Genomic DNA, 21,119 nt, shown 5'->3' with positions numbered 1-21,119 from the left:
GTGTGTGTGCGCGCGTGCGTGTGTGTGTCACAAGTGTGAGCGTGTGTGCTCGTGCGTGAATTTATATTCGATTTGACTGCCGTTTTTCAATTTCAAACCAAATGAAACAAAATGAGGTAGGCCCATGTCAAATACTGTGGTCCTGCGAATCCACATTCTCACTGCACTGTTTAGTTACGAACTCTGCTGTGCGCTTTCATGTGTTCTCGATGTGAGAGTGCGTATACATTTCTTAAAAGTTGAGAAAAGCAACTTTTTCGAGTACGTATGGATGTGTACGACCAATCAGAGTGCCAAAGTTTCAAAAGTCCTGTAAAACTCTGATTGGTGTGTGACAGCGACATTTGGGGACTGCCCACCCTGTGCAGACAGATCCTTAAAAATACACCTCAGTGAGAATGTAGTGTTCAGACATTTGCTCCAGCACGTATGTCCTTGTGTATTTGAGTGTGTTGCATGTGCACGGTGTGTGTATGTGTGTGTGTGGTCGTGTGTGTTGATTCTTCTCTTGTAGTTGTGGCTTGTCTGAGCAACAAATCAATGGAGGTATCACTTACAGAGCTGGTGTTTTAATCTGGGCCGCAGCCTTGCCAGCTCTGCCCCACAGGGACCCGGGGTAACTGGATCCGGGTCTGGCTGTAGCCAGAGACCGAACTAGCAGTACCCAGCAGAACCCAGCGGCCCCTGGGGAACTTGGCCACCGCTGGGCCAGGGAGGCTGGCTGACTGGCCCCTCCGCAGCCTCAGAGCATCCAGTTTCACAACAGAGCCTGATGTTACATATCAAACAAGACAAAGAGATTACTAATCCGATTATCTCCCTCTTCGCTCACGAAGCCAAATACATCAAAATCGGATTCCCTCTCACTCTCGTGGAAGCAGATGAAGACAGAATCTAATTTGCGTCGGGTTTCTTCCCCTCTTGCAGCCACTTGGCTTTGTGAGTTATGGTCAGGTTAAGACTCTCACGCTCTTCCTTACCGTTCAAACAGATCGTTATTTCTCATCCTAAATCATATCCAGGATCAATTAGATGACGTAAGGACCTGAGGAGGAGGAGGCTGGCGTCTCCCGGGTTGCACGGTTCGGTCTGAGAGTTACGGCTTATTGACACGAATGGACGAGGAGGAACTTGGAAGATCTCAGCTGAGGATGTGTGGGCAGGTACATTGGACATCGACAACCCTCCCATGACCCTGACTCTCGCAGTAACCTGACCCTCCCACGCCCGGACCCTGCCAGTACCTTTTCTAGTACCTTGACAAGCGCAGTTGGTAGGCGTTCTTTGGATTAGGGTCCAATCACACGCCAGCGATTGTGTTCTGCCGGGACCACTCCAGCCAATCACACGACCAGTGATTGTGCGTGTTAAAGAGCTAACCAAGTGAACCCATGAGCTCAGCGTTGGTCATGTGATGCCCGGGTAAATAGGGTGGAATGATGCACACACCCTTTAACACACAGGGTTGTTATGGAGTTCTCAGTTAGACACCTGCCTTTGCTTTGTGTATTCCACCAGCGCTGTTCACCTGACCTTCTTCTGCTTTACATACACCAGAAATACACACACACACATGCTCACACACACACACACACACACGCTCATACACACACACACACACTGTATTCTTACAGGTGGTTTATCTTTTTCAGTTCCCTAGAAGTCGGAGAGAGAGGGGTTTTACATAATTAACCCGATAAAGACAGCACACACATACACACACGCATAAAAAGCAGCAGATATGACTGGAGACCGTCAGTCTGAGCACTCAGAAATAAACTGCTAGGACCAATACATGCCTTTAGTAGCTTACTAGTTAGTCTAGCTAGTTTGCAATAATGTCAATACACTCACATTTGCAAAAGGCGGTGACTGGGGCAAACCTCACACCAGGAAACTGAAAGATAAATACAACTTTGGAAAGAAACAATTAAATATCCCAACAAAGACTTGAGTAATAGTGCGTTCTATGCACCACTCCAAACATCATATAACGTACCATATTGCTTCCTGGTGGAGCAACTTGGTATAGCCTACACAGCGTTAATTCATTTATTCATCTAGCAAATGCTAAATGAATAAATGAATATGAATGTGAACCCGACACATAAATTGTGCCAATGGAAAGTATAGCAGAAAACGAATACTCAAAAGTGTATAGTTTTTAAAGTTAATCGGTGGTGAGAGCCAAGAAACGCTGTTTTTACCAGGCACAGTGCAAGATATACACTTCTCAATTGCCTGGCATGGTGAACAAATGTCTCAATTTATTTACAATAATAACGTGTCAACTGCAGAATTACGTAGTTATTATAGTGATGTTGCACTACAGGAACTATTCTTTCGAATTAAGCACACACAGCCGTTGGAGAACCGCGGCTAGGGTCACCGTTCCGTGGTGGAGTTTGGCTGCCCTCTAGTGGTGATTAATAAGACTGCAGCAATTGTGACTAAAATGATAATCCAACCAAACTAATCTCCAGTCATTGCAGCTGGATAGCGCTGTATTTTGCCAGCTTTCAGAGTTTGACATCAACCTTTTTGACATTCACATTTGAATACATTTATAGGGTGCATTTATCTGAAGTGACATACAAAATAGATGTCTCAGTGTGTTAAAAGATACCAAAAAAGGTATTTGGTCACCATTTTCAGAACTTTTGTTTGTTTGTATGTAGTGTGTGTCTGTGTGGGGAGTGTGTGTGTGGAGTGTGTGTGTGTGTGTGTGCGTGCGTGTTTGTCTGTGTGGTGATCTGAGACAGAAGCATGAGACCTATGATTACTTTATAAATCATTTATTCAAATATAAACCATCTGAATGTACATAATGCTTATTAAAACATGAGGATAACTACTTATAATTACACGTACTGTACCATTGACAGAGGATAACTACTATAATTACAGATGCTGTACCATTATATATACTTCCGTTCTCCCTCCAACAATCCAACCCCCCTTCCCTCCTACACCGTTGCCATGGAGAGAGAAGGTTACAGATCCCGCCGACATCAGTAAACAGAAACAGGAATATCCAACATGGCGGCAGAACGCCACAGTTAACCAGTCCAAGCTGCATGATGAAGCATGTTAACAAGCTACCGTTGAAGTCTAACTGGTGTCTTTATATATATATATATATATATACATATATACACACATGTATCTACCATGTCTGTCCTGTGGCTCTGCTGCCTCTCCACCCAGCCTGGTCCTCCTTACTCTGCCTGGAACGAGCAAATCCTGTCAGACCAGGCCAGACCAGACCAGGCCAGGCCAGACTAGACCAGGCCAGACCAGACCAGACCAGGCCAGGCCAGGCCAGGCCAGACCAGACCAGGCCAGACTAGACTAGACCAGGCCAGACCAGGCCAGGCCAGACCAGGCCAGACCAGACCAGACCAGACCAGACTAGACTAGACCAGGCCAGACCAGACCAGGCCAGGCCAGGCCAGGCCAGACTAGACTAGACCAGGCCAGACCAGGCCAGACCAAGCCAGACCAGACCAGGCCAGACTAGACCAGACCAGGCCAGACCAGACCAGGTCAGACCAGGCCAGACCAAGCCAGACCAGGCCAGACTAGACCAGACCAGACCAGGCCAGACCAGACCAGACCAGACCAGGCCAGGCCAGGCCAGGCCAGGCCAGGCCAGGCCAGGCCAGACCAAGCCAGACCAGGCCAGGCCAGACTAGACCAGACCAGGCCAGACCAGGCCAGACCAGACCAGGTCAGACTAGACCAGGCCAGACGAGGCCAGACCAGACCAGGCCAGACCAGACCAGGCCAGACCTTGCCAGACCAGGCCAGGTCAGAGCAGGCCAGACCAGGCCCTTCAAGCATGAGTTCTGAGAACTGACACCTCCAGAAGGCCAGGTCCTAAAGACTGTTTTTCGTTTCTTCCTTTAGCAGGATATTTGGTCCAAAGCGACATACAAATATGGTCAAATGAATGGGGCCAAAGGTGTAGACACCAGACCAGAATTTGATTCCTCCAGCTCACCAGGTCTCTCCTATAAAACTCTGCTTGTATTCACATTCCAACTCATCCATGCGCTGAGAACCACCAAGCTCTTAAACCTGCCACTCCACAAGCACATTATACATATTCATCATTAAAGCAAATTACGATCATCCTTCTAATATTAACAACACAATACAAGTTGACATGTAAGGTACGAGTAAAAAAATAAAGTTTGGACCATTGTACTTATTCAGCTGTAGACAGTATATAGTCACGTAGATAAGAAGCATACAGGGTCCAGATATCGTGCTGTATAATCTAGTATAGCTAGTGATTGTGCCAGCAGGAAGGGTGTGTCCAGGAGAAGAGAGGAGGGGACGCTGTCCCTGGCTGGACACACTCCAGCTGGGCGGATGTATTTCGGCCTGTCACACTGTAGTGGTTGGCATACGGGTGTAAACTGGTATATACTGGTATAAACTGGTGTATACTGGTACACACTGGTATGCACTGGCTTAAAGGTTGTATATACTTGTACATACTGGTATATACTGGTATAACTTGGTGTATACTGGTACATACTGGTGTGTACTGGTATATACTGGTACATATTAGTGCCTACTGGTATAAACTGGTATATACAGGAATATACTGATACATACTGGTCTAGTACATACTCATATTTACATACAGTATACTGTTTTAGAATGCCCATTAGCTTAATGTTCTTTCCGAACAGAGGACACAGCCCTCGACACGAGTCCTTCCTCCAGACTGCAGGCCAGGGCAGGGCTCAGCGTCCCACGGTCTCTATCCCTCCAGCCCAGCAAGAGGGCGCTGTCTGGGGATCTCATGGTGCACCACAATCTCGCCGTACCACAGACTTGTCCGAGCAGTGAAGTGGTTTCGCCCTTTCCTCGGCGGGGAGTGAGGACAGGCTGGGGGGAGAGGGGGGCGGGGGGGGGAAGGAAAAGTGTGTTTGTGGAAGTTGGGGGGGGGGTCTTTAGATTGTGTGTCCGTCTGTCCTCCTATGTGCGAGGGTGTCACAGGAAGCTGTCATCCTAGTTGGGCATGTCACAGGAAGCAATCACCCTAGTTGGGCATGTCACAGGAAGCAATCACCCTAGGTGAGCTTGTCACCAGAAGCTGTCATCCTAGTTGGGTGTGTCACAGGGAAACTGTGAGGGTGTGTCACAGGAAGCTGTCATCCTAGGTGTGGGGGTGTCACAGGAAGCTGTGGGGAGGGGGGAGTGGGGTGTGACAAGAAGCTGTCCTCCTAGCGGGCATGTCACAGGAAGCTGTCCTCTTCCAGGTCCCCAGAGTGGAGCTCCTCCAGCAGGGTGATGTCCTCCAGGGTCTCCCCCTCCCTGCGGGCCAGCGTGGAGCTGCTGCCAGTCTCTATGGCACTCTCGTCCGACGTCTGGGAGCTGCGGACACGACCACGTCACAGCAGGGTGAGGAGAGGCATGAGGGAGGAGGGGGAGGAGGACGAGAAGCTAGAGGGGGGCGGGGCGGAGGGGGAGGTGGAAGAGAAGAGGAGGAGAGAGGGAGAGGGAAAAAGAAGAGGGAAGGAAAGAGAAAGGAGGAGGGGGAGAGAGAGGACCGAGGAGGAGAGGGAGAGGACGGAGGAGAGGGAGGAGGAGGAGAGGGAGGCGGAGAGGGAGCAGGGGAGCTACCTGTGGCGGTTCCTCTTGCTGTAGCCCAGGTCAGGCTCCAGGTCGGGCAGGGGGATGATGTAGCCGCTGTCCGAGCTCAGACGCTGCTCCTGCTCCTCACGGCTCTTCAGCTTGCCCTGGTTCTTGTAGCTGATGCCCACGTAGGCGTCGTCGCTCTCCACGCACACGCGCGTCACCGCAGGGTGGTCACTCTTCAGGAAGTCATGGTTGATCCTCTCGTAGCTCTGCAGGGCAACGGGGGATGCACAGAACGTCAGACAGACAGAACGTTAGACAGCCAGAGGGTGAGACAGACAGAGAGACAGACAGACAGATAGTGCTGCATACTGTCTAGGCGAAGTAGGGGAGGAGGAGAGGGGAGGGGAAAATAGACTGTCTCCTGTTTGGAACAACTCTGGAAACAGAAACATCTGTTCCCAAATCACCGAACTCATAACCCTAACCATCACTCCTAAAGGTGACCACCTAATCGTCCCCAGAAACAGCTGTCACCAATGTGTGGTGTGGTGTGTGTGTGTGTGTGTGTCTGTCTGTGTGTGGTGTGTTCCCAATGTGGCAGTGTGGTGAGACCCTAACCACACCACATCTCCCAGCCTGCCCAACCCACAACGGAGAGAGGTGCTAAAACAGGACCTGGTTCCTCCTCTCATCTCCTCATCTGTTCATTTGCTCTCTCCTCTTCCTCTTCTGTCAACTCCTCCTTCTCTCCTCTCCTCCTCTCTGCTCCCACTCCCATCTTCTCCTCTCTTCTCCTTCCTCCTCTCTGCTCCAAATCTCTCCTCCACCTTCCCCCTCCTCCTCCTCCTCCCCTGTCTACTGGCAGTGAAGAGCCTTTGGGGGCAGGGCAGTTTGATGTGCCATGTGCTGGCTGGGTTTAACAATCTCACTGTGGCTGGCCCTCTAATGACAGGCTAGGCTGCTCCTGTCGCCCCGAGCAACATATGCTTCACACCCTGCACAGGAAGTGGCTGCCTTCCGTTTAGCAGAGGTGTCATGGCACTTCCTCTCTGTCTGTGCAGAGGGGTGATGGGAGAGGGGTCAGGGGTCAGAGGTGAGGTTGAGGCTTACCCTCTTGTAGCTGGCGGGCAGCAGGGAGGCCACTGATTCGCTGAGGCTGAGGAAGGAGGGCCTTTTCTCGGGCTCGCTGTTCCAACACTTCATCATCATCTCATACCTGGACACACACACACACAGATGGAGTACATGTTATACAACAGAAGTGTACACAGCAGTGTAACCAGGGCAATGAGTATTAGAACAGGATGCCGCGTAACCAGGGTCACGGATACTAGAACAGGACGCTGTGTAACCAGGGTAACGGCTACCAGAACAGGATGCTGTGTAACCAGGGTAACGTACACATGGGCAGCAGCATGCTCAGGCTTGGCCATCCTGTAGCCACTCTTGATCTTGTTGTAGAAGCTGGAGTCCACCACCATACCAGGGTAGGGGGTTCCACCTGCACACACACACACACACACACACACACACACACACACACGCACACACACACACACACACACACACACACACACACACACACACAGAGAGAGGAGACACACACACAGAGAGAGGAGACAAGGTCAACACACCAATAAATCTTAACATGAAAGTGCTTAAAACCTCATTAGTAAGATCTCATAAACCCAACCTCCCCCTGACCCTGGCCATAACCCCAACCTAACCTGACCCTGACCCCAGCCTCGCCCCCAGCCTCACCCTCAGCACCCATTCTTACCCAGAGAGAAGATCTCCCACAGCAGGATGCCATAGGACCAGACGTCACTCAGGCTGGTGTACATGTTGTCAAAGATGCTCTCAGGAGCCATCCACTTCACTGGAAGGAAGGTCTACACACACACACACAAGTTAAAACACACTGCCTAAGCACACACCTATACACACACATCTGATGCTAAGACCCAGACAGGGGAGGAAGTCACACACACACACACACCCCTCGCGTTTAGACAAGGCAGTTCAGACAGGAGGATGACTCACGCTGCCCTTGGAGACGTAGTTGTTGTCGTGCATGATGTCCCTGGCCAGACCAAAGTCACAGATCTTCACGATCTTCCCCTGGGACAGCAGCACGTTTCTGGCAGCCAGGTCTCTGTGCACACACTGCAACACACACACACTTTGTTAAGCATCAGTCGGACTTTCTCTCTTTCTTTCCATGTTCCTCCCTCCATTAGATCCTGTGCTTCCTGTCTATAAACAGTCCTGCAGGGTTGACCACCACAGGCCTCTGGCGCCATGGAGATAATGACACGCTGCAAAGGCCCCTGGGTAATTTGAGTGTGTCCAGAGCTATATAAGGTGCTGGCGTGTCTGTGTTGCCATGGGCCTGCTTCTCCCTCCCTCCCTGCTTCCTCAAGCCTTCTCTCTCTCCCCTGTCTGCCCTTCTCCCTCTCTCCTTCCCTCTCCCTCCCTCTCTCTTTCTTTCCTTCCCTGTCTCTCTCTCTCTCTCCCCCTCTCTCCCTCCCTCTCTCCCTCTCTCCCTCCCTGTGTCCTTTTCTGACCTGTGTATCTCTGGTCAAAGAAGCGCAGCCAGCCCAGAAAGAAACGACAGTAGAAACATTGTGGTGACCAAACCAATGTTCTCTCCTTCCCTTCTATAGTCTTTCCTTGTCTCCCCCTCTCCCTCTCTCCCTCTCAGTACCCCCCTCCCTCTCGCCCTTCCTCCTCCCTCCCCTCTTCCCCGTCTGATCTGGGACTCACGTTCTTGGAGGCCAGGAACTCCATGCCGCGGGCCACCTGGTAGGAGAAGCTGAGCAGGTCGGTGGTGCTCAGACCCTTGCTCTTATCGTCCGGCAGCAGACCGTCCACCTCACCCTCTGGAGCACACACGCACACGCACACACACAAACATAAAACGAACATATAATAAGGCCGAAGCGGGTGTTTGGGAACATGTAAATATAGACTGGCGGTTCCAACCTGCACCTTCCTAATAGCAGGGAGCTCCAGAACGCCGCCGTCTGTAATTACAGAGCAGCGACGTGACCCCTGACCCCACACTGGGTGAGCAGGGGGAGGAGGTCGAGGAAGGCAGAGGGTTCAGAGGGAGAAGGAAACGAAGATATGCAGGGTTAGAGATGATGACCCCCCCCTGACCTCACTGACTCCAGCAGGGTAGGGAACACCAAGATACTGGGGAAGAGAGGAAGAGGGGAAGAGAGGAAGAGAGATAGAGAGATAGAGTCCTCACCTCTCTGTCTCGGCGAGGGTGGGCTGTCGTAGCTGGAGAGCTGGATGTCGGAGTACTTGGAGGGATCGTTGATCTCCAGCATGGGAACGTACTGCGTGTCCACCTGCTTCATGTCCATGTAGTCTCCTCTGCCCTCGAAGGACAGGACCACATAGCTGCAGGACAGAGAGCGAGAGAGGGTCACATAGCTGCAAGAGGAATACCACGAGAGGAGAGAGAGAGGAGAGAAGAAGAAGGGAGAGGAGAGAGTGAGGAGTGTGGAGGGCGAGTCATGCTGGGTGGTCATTCTGAGGTGCGGTCAGTGTGAGTCAGTCGTCACACTTAATGACCCAAGCAGAGCGGCCGGAGAGAGAGCGAGAGGAGAAAAACAGATAGGGTCACTGGTCCGACACAGGGAGAGGAGGGAGGAAGGGTGAGGGAGGGAGGGAAGAGAGCTGAGACACAGTAGAGAGGAGCTAACAGCTGAGAGCACTCAGTGAAGACTCCAGCCAGTGTCCTCTGGTGACATGCTAGGGTTATTCATCTGTGTGTGTGTGCGTGTGTGTGTGTGCGCGATTGACCGTGTTTTCCTCTGTGTGTATGACAGTGTATGTGTGTGTGTTTGTACCTCCTGTTGCTCTCGTCCACAGGGTTGATGCCGAAGATGTCCAGGTCCTTCTTGGATTTCTCCGGATGCACACTTAGGAAGCTCTCCCTGTTCTTATGAAGGTAGTTCACCAGGTCGCCATAGAAACAGTACTCAGTGATGATGTAGATGGGACCTGGGGAGAGGAGGGGGGGGGGGACAGTTGAGTAAGAGTGTGTGTGTGCGTGCTTGTGTGAGTGTGTGTGCATGCTTGTGTGTGTGTGTGTGCTTGTGTGTGTGCGTGCTCACCTGTCTTGGTGCAAGCCCCCAGCAGGTTGACAATGTTCAGGTGAGGGCCCAGGTGAGTCATGATCTTCAACTCCGACATCAGGGCCTGCTTTTCACTGGAGCGAGCTGTGGCTAAGGAACAGCAGGAAGCTTCACTAACCCTTCAACATTCACTAACCCTTCAACATTCACTAACCCTTCAACATTCACTAACCCTTCAACATTCAATTAACATTCAACATTCAATGAACCTTTATTAAACTTTTACATACACTTAACCAAGTTCCATCCATCCTTCTATCCGTGCCTCCATCCCTCCCTCCCTCCACCCAGGGCAGCCACGGGGGGGTGAACTCACGTTTCAGCATCTTCACAGCCACCTTCATGACAGGCTGGGAGTGGCTGAGTCCGTAGGCTGTCCCTTCCACCACCTTCCCAAAGGCCCCGGAGCCCAGGATGCGACCTGAGACAGAGAGACCAGGTCAGTGACCCAGCTGGACCAACCTTCCCACACCCCTGCCTGTACCCCAGTACCCCAGGACCCCAGTACCCCAGGACCCCAGCCCCAGTACCCCAGCCCCGACCCCAGCCCCAGGACCACAGTACCCCAGTACCCCAGGACCAGTACCCCAGTACCCCAGGACCCCAGCCCCAGTACCCCAGCCCCGACCCCAGCCCCAGGACCACAGTACCCCAGTACCCCAGGACCAGTACCCCAGTACCCCAGGACCCCAGCCCCAGTACCCCAGCCCCGACCCCAGCCCCAGGACCACAGTACCCCAGTACCCCAGGACCAGTACCCCAGTACCCCAGGACCCCAGCCCCAGGGTGGGATCACCAGAGCAGCAGCTCACCCAGCACCAGGCCGTCTCTGGGGAACTCCCAGCGGGAGTCGTAGGGCAGCTGCATGGGGTCCACGTAGATGTACTCATGGCCGTCTGGACTCACAGACTCGATCACCCTCCAGCGGATTTCATATCGAGGCTTCTGTTAGGGAGCAACACACGACAGCTCAGACATAGCCTCAACTCGAGTCTCAGACCCAGCCCTAGTCCTTATCCTAGTCCAAGTCCCACCTCTAATCCCAGACATAGACCTAGCCCCAAACCTAGTGCTAGCTCCAGCCCTAGTCCAAAATGCCACCTAAATGACAGAAATCTTTTGAATGAGTGAGTGAGTAGGTGAGTTGTGGAGTGAGTGAGTTGTGGAGTGAGTGAGTTGTGGAGTGAGTGAGTTGTGGAGTCAGTGAGTGAGTGAGTGACTGAGTGAGTGAGTGAGTAAGTGGTGGAGTAAGTGACTAGTGAGACAGTGAGTGAGTGACAGAGTGAGAGAGACAGTACCTGTTTCCATATGATGACGAGCACAATGAGAGAGATGATGACTATGACCAGCAACACCAACACTGCTGCAGCCACCGTCAGCTCTGAGTGAGGGCCTGCACACACACACACACACACAAACACATGAATTGACACCAGGATACAGAGGTGTGAGTTTAATGGCTGTGTGATGGGATGGTAAAGGGTGTCGTCTCTCAACAGCTGAAGAAGCCAAATGGCCCTGAACGTCTGTCCTCGGTTTTCAGAATAAAAGCCTCTAACACAAAGCTGAGCTTGTCTCCACTCCCCCTCCACACACACACACACACACACACATGCACTCACTGAGTCTGTGTGTCTGTCTGTGTGTTTCTGTCTGTGTGTGTGTGTTTCTGTGTGTGCATGCGTGTGTCTGTGTGTGTGTGTGTTTCTGTGTGTGCGTGCGTGTGTGTTCTCCTCACCATTAGACACCAGCTTGACCTCCCTGCTGACGACGGCCATCTCGTTCCTGGCCAGGCAGCGCACGGCCAGTGTGTTATCAAGATGACCGAACATCACCTGGCTCTCCAGCTGGAGGTCGGCGTCCAGGTGCGTTTCCACGGTGATCTCCGAGGAGTTGGCCGGGAGGGGCACCCACTGGGAGGAGTCGTTGGCACAGCTGGACAGATGCAGGACACGGTGACCGTGTGTGTGTGTGTGTGGGACAGAGACTGTGTGAGTGTAGAGGTGCGTGAGTGTGTGTGTTGGCCTGTGTGTGTGTGCTTCTTACTGTTTGATGTTGCTGCAGATGAACCACTCCAGCTCAGGTGTGGGCTGTCCCCCAGCGATGCACACCACGGCCTGGCCGAGCGACGATCCGTGATGTAGGTCCATGAGATCCACGATCACAGCGGGAACTGTGGGGTGGAGGTCAGGAGTCAGACAGGCAGAGGACGGGCTGAACAGAGGGCCGTTGGGGGGCGTGGGCCTGGCTCACCTTTGACCTGCAAGCTGAAACTGTGGGTGGTGCTCAGGTCGCCGTTGTCCAGTCGCAGAGTGTAGTTCCCACTATCCTCCTGCTTGGCCCGGATCAAGGTCAGAATACTCTGGTACCTGCAGAACCGCAACACACCCCAACAACATTTTAGAACCTTCTACAACCACACACACATGCCAGAACCTGCAGAGCAACAACGGAACACGCCCCTCAAGCCCCCCCCCCCCCAGACCTCAACAGCATCCGTACAACCAGAACCACGATCCTCTAGAGCACGCAGGTACTAGCAGGAGAACACCAGGTGGGTGATGTCACACAGACACCAGGAAAGCCTCACCTGGTCTCGCCGACCTTCCGCAGGTTGCTGCTGATCTCGGCCGCCACGTCGTCCAGAGGGCGTCCGTCCTTCAGCCAGGTGACCCTCGCCTCGGGGAAGGAGTCGATGTCCGCCCGGAACTCCTTCACTTCGTCCAGCTCCGCAGTCTCCTGGGGGCTGAAGGACGGGCGGAGAGACACAAAGGCACTCTCTGCGGAGGGAGAGGAGGAAGAGATGAGGTGAGGAAGGGAACGACACGGACCACAAACGTCGAGAAAACGAACCAATGAATGGGCCCCTCCCCCCCGGAGGCGACGGTTACCGTAGACGTTGATGACCAGCTCCCTGGTCTGCCTCTTGTCGCTGATGATGTCGGTGATGGCGCAGGCGTAGGAGCCGCTGTCCTTGGCGGACGCCTGGCCGATGGTCAGCGTGTACTGGATCTCCTGCTCGCGCTTGTTCTCCCGCACGGACTTCACGCCGCGATTCGCCTGGAAAGCCATCGCTCACTCGTCAACTCCCACTAACATCAATCATGGTCACATGCTTCCATGGGCCCCTTTTCTCTTCCTCCCTCTCCCCTTCTCCAAGCCCCCCAGAACCCCCTACATCTCCGCCGCTCACCTGTCTGCCGGGGTACTTCCATTGGTCCTCCAGGATCTCGGAGGATCCCCGCGCCAGGCAGGACACGGTGAGGGTCTCCCCCACCAGCAGGGCCGTCCTGGGGGCCCGGAGCTCCACCTCCAGCCCCCCCGCGCCCTCCACCCACCCGTGAACAATGTACTCCTCGCTGTAGTGCTCCTCGTCGTTGATCATTGCCCGGCAGGCGTAGGTCCCCGGGTTGAACAGGCCCACGGCGCCGCGCCGGCTGTCGTAGGAGGAGGGGACCTCCTGCTGGGTGTCGGTGTTCACCAGGGTAACGTTGGCGCCGGGGTCGGACACACGGCAGCCGATCTCCATCTCCTTCTGGTCCGTCAGGACGTGGTTGCTGTAGGGCACCAGCGAGGGCAGGAAGGGCACCTCGGGGTCTGGGGGGCGCAACACCATGGGGGAGGGGGGGAGGGGGGGAGGGGTGCAACACCATGGGGGTGGGGGGGAGGGGTGCAACACCATGGGGGAGGGGGGGAGGGGTGCAACACAATTAGTGCGGTTACGACTTTGAATTCGACTTTATTTATGACAATGAATACACTCAAGCATGTATGAAGGAGCGCACACATGACCAGCAGATACACTCCACACGTGTTCGTGTGTGTTCACCTACCCGGCACGTAGACATAGATGCTGCTCTGCGTCTCCTCCGAGCCGTTGCCGTGTTGATAGAAACAGGTGTAGGCGCCCGTGTGCATCGCCGTGGCGTCCTCCACGGTCACCGTGGTGACGAACAGGCCGCTGTTGTCCTCCTCCGTCTGCTGGGGCAGGTAGAGGGGCGTGTCCCACTCCAGCTCCGCCTCCCCGTGGCAGGTGAGGGTGAAGGGGGCGTTGAGGGGGACCTGCATCTGCTCCACCCGGGGCAGGAGGAGGGGGGCGGAGGAGGGCTGGAACGCCACGGAGCCCGATGCTGCAGACACATGGGAGGACAGCTGGGTAAGACTCCATCACTAGCACACACCGATCCATCACACACACACACACACACACACACACACACACACATACACACAGATCCATAACACACACACATACAGATCCATATCACACACACACACACAGATCCATAACAAACACACACACAAACACACAGATCCATACAGTTTTGTTCACCAGGAGACCGTTCTGAAATACTGTTAGAACTACGCACCTCTGACCCTTAAAATCTTCTCCTGTACTTTCATTCTACTTTGAGGGAAAGGACAGAAGTGTAAAAATGTCAAACAGGGTCTCACCTTTGACCTTCAGCGTGAAGGAGAAGTGTTCTGACTGGGAGCCAGCCAGGGCCATGATGGTGTAGTTCCCACTGTCAGCTTCTAGGGGCTGCCTCAGCGTCAGTACACTCTGATACCTGGGGAATACACACACAGGTCCATAAAACACACACACATACAGGTCCATAAAACACACACACACACAGACAGGTCCATAACACACACAGGCAGGTCCATAACACACACACATACACACACAGGTCCATAAGACACACACAGAGGTCCATTACACAAACACACACACACACAGGTCCATAACACACACAGATACACACACACGTGTCGGCCCAGCCCAGCGGTGTGGCCTACCTGTGGGGCGTGGCCTGGAGGGGCGAGACCTGGAGGGGCGTGGTCTTGGTCCGGACGTAGCTGCTTCCCGCCAGCTCGCTGCCATCCTTGTACCATGTGACCTGGGGGGGCGGGACTGGCGTGGATCAGGATGGTGAACTCTGACTCCTCCAGCAGGCTGGCGAACTCCACTGCTCCTATCCCAGCATGCTCCAGGGAAATGAACGAGTTCTCCTCTGTGGGGGGAGGGGGGGAGGAGAAGTAGAGAGAGACAAAGAGAGAGACAGTGAGAGACATGCATAGAGAGAGAGAGATGACGAAAGAGAGAGAGAGAGAGAGAGAGAGAGAGAGAGAGAGGAGAGAGAGAGAGAGAGAGAGAGAGAGAGAGAGAGAGAGAAAGAGAGAGGAGAGAGAGAGAGAGAGAGAGAGAGAGAGAGAGAGAGAGAGAGAGAGAGAGAGGAGAGAGAGAGAGAGAGAAAGAGAGAGAGAGAGAGAGAGAGAGAGAGAGAGAGAGGAGAGAGAGAGAGAGAGAGAGAGAGCGAGAGGAGAGAGAGAGAGAGAGAGAGAGAGAGAGGGTTAGCAAGGGGACAGGAGAGGCAGAGAGGGGAGAGGTGAGGTAGAGAGAAGAATGAAAGCTTGGCCTCCATCTGTTGAAGCCATCTGATGATTCCAGCAGATGATGGAGAAACCAGTGTTCTGAGAGGTTTCCCCCTCTGACAAACAGGACTAACACTGAGACAACAGAACCTTCCCCAGTCCTTACTACATCTGTACACTCCTTCATCCACTAACACTTCACCCACAGTATAAGACAACACCATTTGATTCTGGTTTACACTATTCTAGTCAACTCTATTTCATGATGTTTTTCTCTTTTCTATATTTCTCTGTTCTATTCTACTCTGTTTTACTCTATTGGGTTCTGGGTGTTTGTGATGGGTGCGCAGTGCGTACCGAAGACGGTGACCACCACTCTGCCTGTGCGGATCTCCCCGCTGTCTTCATTGACAACGACGCACTCGTAGACTCCACTGTCATGAGAGGTGGCTTCTGGGATACGGAGGATGTAGAGCACCTGATTGGTCAGAATCTCCTTCATCGCCACTGCTCTGACAGCCTGCAGAACAAAAGCCATGTTACAGTTATACCTCCAAACACACATACACACCTACATGCACACACACTTGCTGACATTCACACACATGCATGCACACATACCGACACGTAAACCCACACACACCCCTACATGCACATGCACGTGCGCACTCACATACCTTCATGCACACACACCATCACACACAAACATACCAACACACACACCAACACACATGTTCCTTTGGTCGTGTAGAGGAGGGCATGTATCTGCTCAACGCATCCAGAGGTCAGGGAGGTCACAGGAGTTATGACCCCCTCTTTATTTTTCTCTCCCTTTTCTTTCTTTCTTTCTTTCTTTCTTTCTCTCTCTCTCTCTCTCTCTCTCTCTCTCTCTCTCTCTCTCTGTCTCTCACTCACTCTCTCTCTCTCTCTCTCTCTCTCTCTCTCTTTGTCTCTCACTCACTCTCTCTCTCTCTCTCTCTCTCCTTCTCCTCCCCCTTTCCAGAAAACCTGCTCCTCCTCCTCCTCACCTCCCCCTCCTGCTCCCCGCTTGTCATGAATTGTAGAGCAGTGGTCTTCCACCCTGGTCCTCAGGGACCCCCTATCCTGCATGTTTGAGATGTTTCCCTGCTCCCTCACACCTGATTCAAATGAATGGGTCATTATTTAGCTCTGCAGAAGCCTTTTAACGACCCATTCATTTAAATCAGGTGTGTTGGAGCCGGGAAACATCTCAAACAGGCAGGGCAGGGGTCCCTGGGGACCAGGGTTGAAGACCACTTCTGTGGAGGACGGTTCCACTCTGCAGGGGGGATGTGGGCAGTATCAGAGAGAGACCGTCCCAGCTCACTTGCCTGTTTCTTGGGGTGGAGCCACTGCTGCTGGAAGGCTGGTCCCAGAGGGACAAGGCAGGTGATGTTGAGGGCCTGTCCCAGCCTCACAGCCTCCTCGCTGGCCCCCACCTCCACCTGGAAGGCCTCCTCGCCTGCACAGAGATAACAAACACGCTCAGAACACTCTCCCATGACCGGCCTGCCCGCCATCCCAGCTCGCCAGGACCAGAGACGGATGACATCACGCCCTCCCGACAGCAGTTGGGTGAGGTCATCTCCCCTTGGAGCTGGTCACATGATGTCACCCCTCTGTCTTCCAGGAAGTGACATCACCCAGCCCCACCTCCACCCCAGGGAAACGGCCACATGTGCTTGCCTTATTAGAACCCTGCTCTTTCTGATCTGTCTCTGCTTCCCTGGTTCTAGAGAATTATACACATAGACTATATATACAATATGTAGTTATATACATACATAGTTATATGCATAGTGATATACATTTATAGATGTCTACATATAGATGTATATACAAACTGTAGAGTTGTATAAACACTGTATATAGATTTATACACATATGAGTTATATACAGTTATAAACATTTATAGAGTCATATACAGAAAGTTATATACATAGATTGTCATAAAATTGACATTTGTAGAGTTGTGGATCAGGACAGGACTCCAGCACTCACCTGTGCTGTCCTCCACCCTGTAGGTGTCACTGCGGACAACGACCCCATCGACCACGGTCTCACACCGGTACAGTCCTGCCGGAATGATGGCCACAAACCCCATCTTGCTGTCGAACAAGGCAGAAACCTCCTCCTCACCGGGCACGCTCCGTAGCGTCACCTGGGAGGCCGGGTCGGACACGCGACACGGGATGAAAGTCTTGCCCGCCATCGCCGTCGCCATCAAGTTTTCCGGCTCTTCCGGGACGAAGGGAACAGCAGGATCTAGAGAGGATGGTCCATAGGAACAGGATCACCACAACGTCTCGGCAGGATGGAGCTGAGTTGCTCTACTGAGCTGGAAGGTAAAGTAACTGCTCTTTTTGAGGGAAGCCGAGGAAAACAGCTTCAAAGTGTTTGGTTGTGGTTGACTTTTAGGACATTCATGCTGATCACATCCCATGCTTTCTCTAAAACAATACAGCTGTGACATAAAATTCAACCATATGTCAACGCAAGCAATGGTAGCAAAAACAGCAGTACCTTCATTTTGACCAAGTTGCCAGTTACTGCATTTTTGCTTGGGAAGGGAGTGGGGTTTACTTATGAAAATCACAACACTTTAAAGCTCTGTGGCTCCGTTACCTGGAACATAGATGTATATCTCTGCCTCGTAATCCTGGTTGCTGTTTAAATCTTGGTCATCTAAGGTCTGGTATCTACAGGAGTAGTATCCGGTGTTGGCAGCGGAGGCGTTGTTTATGAAGAGAGTGGATGTGTTATATCCGGAATTCACAAATGTGTTGTCCGGTAAGGGTTCAACCCACACTACGCTCCTCTTCCCGATACAGCTAACGTTAAATACGGAATGCCGCTCGAGGACGAACTCATGTTGGTTGGATGCGATGGTCGGCCAAAGTATTCCGTATGTAACTGAAAATTTGACAGTTGAAATATGAATTATAATGACAGAAGTTTGACATTAGACTAGGCCGCACCACACACATGTTCAATGACTAGGTAGGTTTGCTTACCTGATATGAACCCAAACAGCACTACCCCCACCACGAGAAGGGTCTTCATGCCTGCCATGACCTCCGACGCGTGGATCACTGTGAGAGAGAAAACAGGAACGTCACACATGTATTTACATTTACATTGCATAAACTTAGCAGATGTTTTTTTTTTATCCAAAGCGACAGGCTACAAATATCGCATATAGAAAGTAGAGCGCTTGACGCGGTGTTGTGAAAGCGCATGGACGCATAACAGCTGTGCCTGTTTAGGCAAGTTGGCGACGGTTGAATCAGTGCCGCTGCGCCAGCATCCTCTTCCTCCAGATGCGCGCATTGAGCGCGGTTCCCGGAGCGGACACCGGGCCAGGCCGCTAGAGGACGACAGAGCCCACCTCTTGGTGTTTTGTGCCGTCTTTGCTTTAGGCCGGACACCTCTCTCTCTCTATCTCTATCTCTATCTATCTCTCTCTCGGAATGGAGGGAACTTTCCGTTACATTAGGATATTGTAATTGGTTGAACAGAACGATTTTGGATCAAATGCATAGGATACACATTTAATAGATTTTTTTTGTTTGTTTGTTTTTTGTCGTCTCACGATCAGATAGTCGCTGAGATGATTATGATGGATCGTTATGAATTCATTAAGATAGGCCTACCTGTGGACTGAAAAAAATCTTTAAATTACTGCAGGGTTTATCTAAAGTGCTGTAAACTCCACAAAAACAACACTGATAATGAACGGTTCCAAGGCCTCGTCTCACATACAGACATTCTCGGTCTCTGTGTTATCTGTCCGTCTGGCTTACGGACCCTGTGATGTTCGGATCCTGGATTCCATCAATGGCCAAGCGAAGCGAGTTGCCCGGTTTAGCAGAGCGTTTAGGGTTGCATTGAGAAGTTTGAAAATTCGAAATATATTTGTTAGCCTTTGCCAAATTGAAGGCTCGTATTGAATGTAGCCTACATGACTAGAGTTTAATAGACCACAACACAATATTGTACTGGCTATTCTTTAAACCCATTCTTTAAAGATAACAATCTCAAAGGCTTGGGCCAGGAATACACTTATCAATAGATTTAGGACAACTATATTCGTGAAACTGCCTGAGCGTAAGGTGACGCTTGTGTTTGTCCGCTCAGGCGCAACCGGGCAGGGTTAATTACCCCTGGAAACCCAGGCTTGGCGAGAAACTCTATAATTAAGAGAGCAACTCAAGAAAGAGGCTGATACGGCTCGCATTTGCGTGGGAATCCTGTGACAAACGTCTAATTCGTTTCGACATGTTTACACACACTCATTGTCTTCTGAAAAAAAAATGTGGTTTTGGTCAGGGTTTTCCTTATACGCTTCCTCCCACCAAACGTGCAGTCCCAACAAATGTTCAAGCTACCAAACGCTCTGTTCAGCTGAACTCGCAACAGCTGGGGGTCGTTTCAGCTAACTTTCCTCCACAGATAAAACTGTAAAATTAAATCCCACACGTGAAGAATAGATTTCCATGGGAATATTACGAAGAAAGACGTATCTAAAGATAGCACTATGGCAATCCTTAGACACCTCTATCTGGATGCTGGGGCCTCAAAGTTTTCACGTAGGCCTACCTCATAAATGTGACTGTTATGGACAACAGATCGAGGCGGTTTCTCGCATTATTTTTTTAAAAATTCGATAATTTATCAAAACACAGCTAATGTTTCTTGGCAGCGGATATTTCGACGCATATGGGTTTCATCCCAGCATGAAAAAGACCCCCTGCTGCTCCCCACTCAGAAAACAAGAGTCGAACATAGAACCATATGCAACAAAAGAACAACAGCCTATCTGTAGGTTCCACGTGGAACCCTGATCAGAAAGATCAGAAAAAACGAGCTGAGCAATGTTCTACCTCGACCATTATGTGATGTATGTATTCCAGTGGGTTCCTCTGTGGTTTCAAATGGTTCTATAAAAGCTTTGCTCTTTCCACACACACACATACACACACACACACACAATATCCTTGTCACTCCATCCCGCTGTGCCTTGAGTTCCATCAGCAAGTTATTCCATTGTACAATATTCCTTTATAATTCCACGGATTCCACGCGCAGGTACGAAAGCAACTTGAAATCGACTTCCCAATATGTTTCCCATTAATGCCAGACTGGACCCCACAATGGAGCCTCAGTCCTCGAGGTGACAGCTCCAGCTGTGAGGCCGACATCGAGTGCTTTCATCCCGCCGAGTCAGCGACATCTCTCCGCTAGAAATCCAGAGGAGAGAGCCCACATGTTGCAGGGAAAACGGAATTCCCTGAAAAATATTACTGCATGTAATGCATAACGCAGTGCCTGCTGATTACGCATCAACCGTTTGGAAAAACTTCCACGTAGCGAACGAATGCCAAAGAGGATGAATGTAGACGCAAAACGTTTTGGGGTGTTTTTCAAAAAGTTTCCCATTTATAAAAAATCACCAAGAATCTTAAATGGTTTTATCCGTTAACATTTTCTCAACACCATGAAAATGTTTGCCTTTTTACAAAACATCGGATAAATAGGCTTACAAAATGTGAGAACATCGCCGATTTGATTTGTGCCAGCATCTTCTTAAATCTAATACTTTACCTTTTTAATTTCCTTTTAATTGTTCCTCTTGATAGAATAAATCCAGTAATGAATAAAGCATACGCTCTCTGCTTTGCGCAGTGAATGGTTCTCCGGTGCCGTTAATCCTCACAGCTCGAGCCTGCTCCGTGAAAGCAAGCATATGTGCGCCACTCCGTCTGCGTCCGCGGCTCCGCTCCCAAATGCGCCTGAGTTGGAGCGACCTGTAATTGATTCAATGCTACAGTCCAACAGTCCATCCTCCTAAAAAAACTAAATATCTGGCTCAAAGTAAATAACTCTCAGGAAATGACCCCCCTCTCCCCCCCCCCCTGCGCTGAAGGAACTTTCAAAGTAAGAGTCTTTTCTTTGCATTGAGGACTGCAA

The 21,119-nt window shown here is 51.5% G+C and overlaps 1 protein-coding gene across 1 annotated transcript; it reads right to left on the bottom strand.

Annotated features, from left to right (window-relative positions):
- Positions 1-4,037: 4,037 nt before the first annotated feature.
- On the bottom strand, positions 4,038-21,013 carry pdgfra (platelet-derived growth factor receptor, alpha polypeptide). Its single transcript, XM_047037254.1, is given in 29 exon segments — positions 4,038-5,391; positions 5,641-5,864; positions 6,709-6,814; positions 7,000-7,099; positions 7,379-7,490; positions 7,642-7,764; positions 8,365-8,480; positions 8,855-9,009; positions 9,462-9,615; positions 9,729-9,839; positions 10,066-10,170; positions 10,562-10,694; positions 11,048-11,142; positions 11,488-11,684; positions 11,796-11,922; positions 12,003-12,118; positions 12,340-12,529; positions 12,641-12,809; positions 12,943-13,346; positions 13,583-13,879; positions 14,205-14,320; positions 14,553-14,659; positions 14,661-14,767; positions 15,486-15,648; positions 16,481-16,611; positions 17,151-17,414; positions 17,775-18,062; positions 18,164-18,241; positions 20,754-21,013. Coding segments are annotated over 28 exon segments (4,407 nt in total). The 5' UTR covers positions 18,222-18,241; positions 20,754-21,013; the 3' UTR covers positions 4,038-5,252.
- Positions 21,014-21,119: the final 106 nt, after the last annotated feature.

The sequence above is a fragment of the Hypomesus transpacificus genome, chromosome 16 (genome assembly GCF_021917145.1).
Source record: "Hypomesus transpacificus isolate Combined female chromosome 16, fHypTra1, whole genome shotgun sequence".
Classification (NCBI taxonomy): Eukaryota; Metazoa; Chordata; class Actinopteri; order Osmeriformes; family Osmeridae; genus Hypomesus; species Hypomesus transpacificus.
The sequence above is the reverse complement of the archived record's forward strand: the minus strand, read 5'-3'. Positions and strand labels throughout refer to the sequence as shown.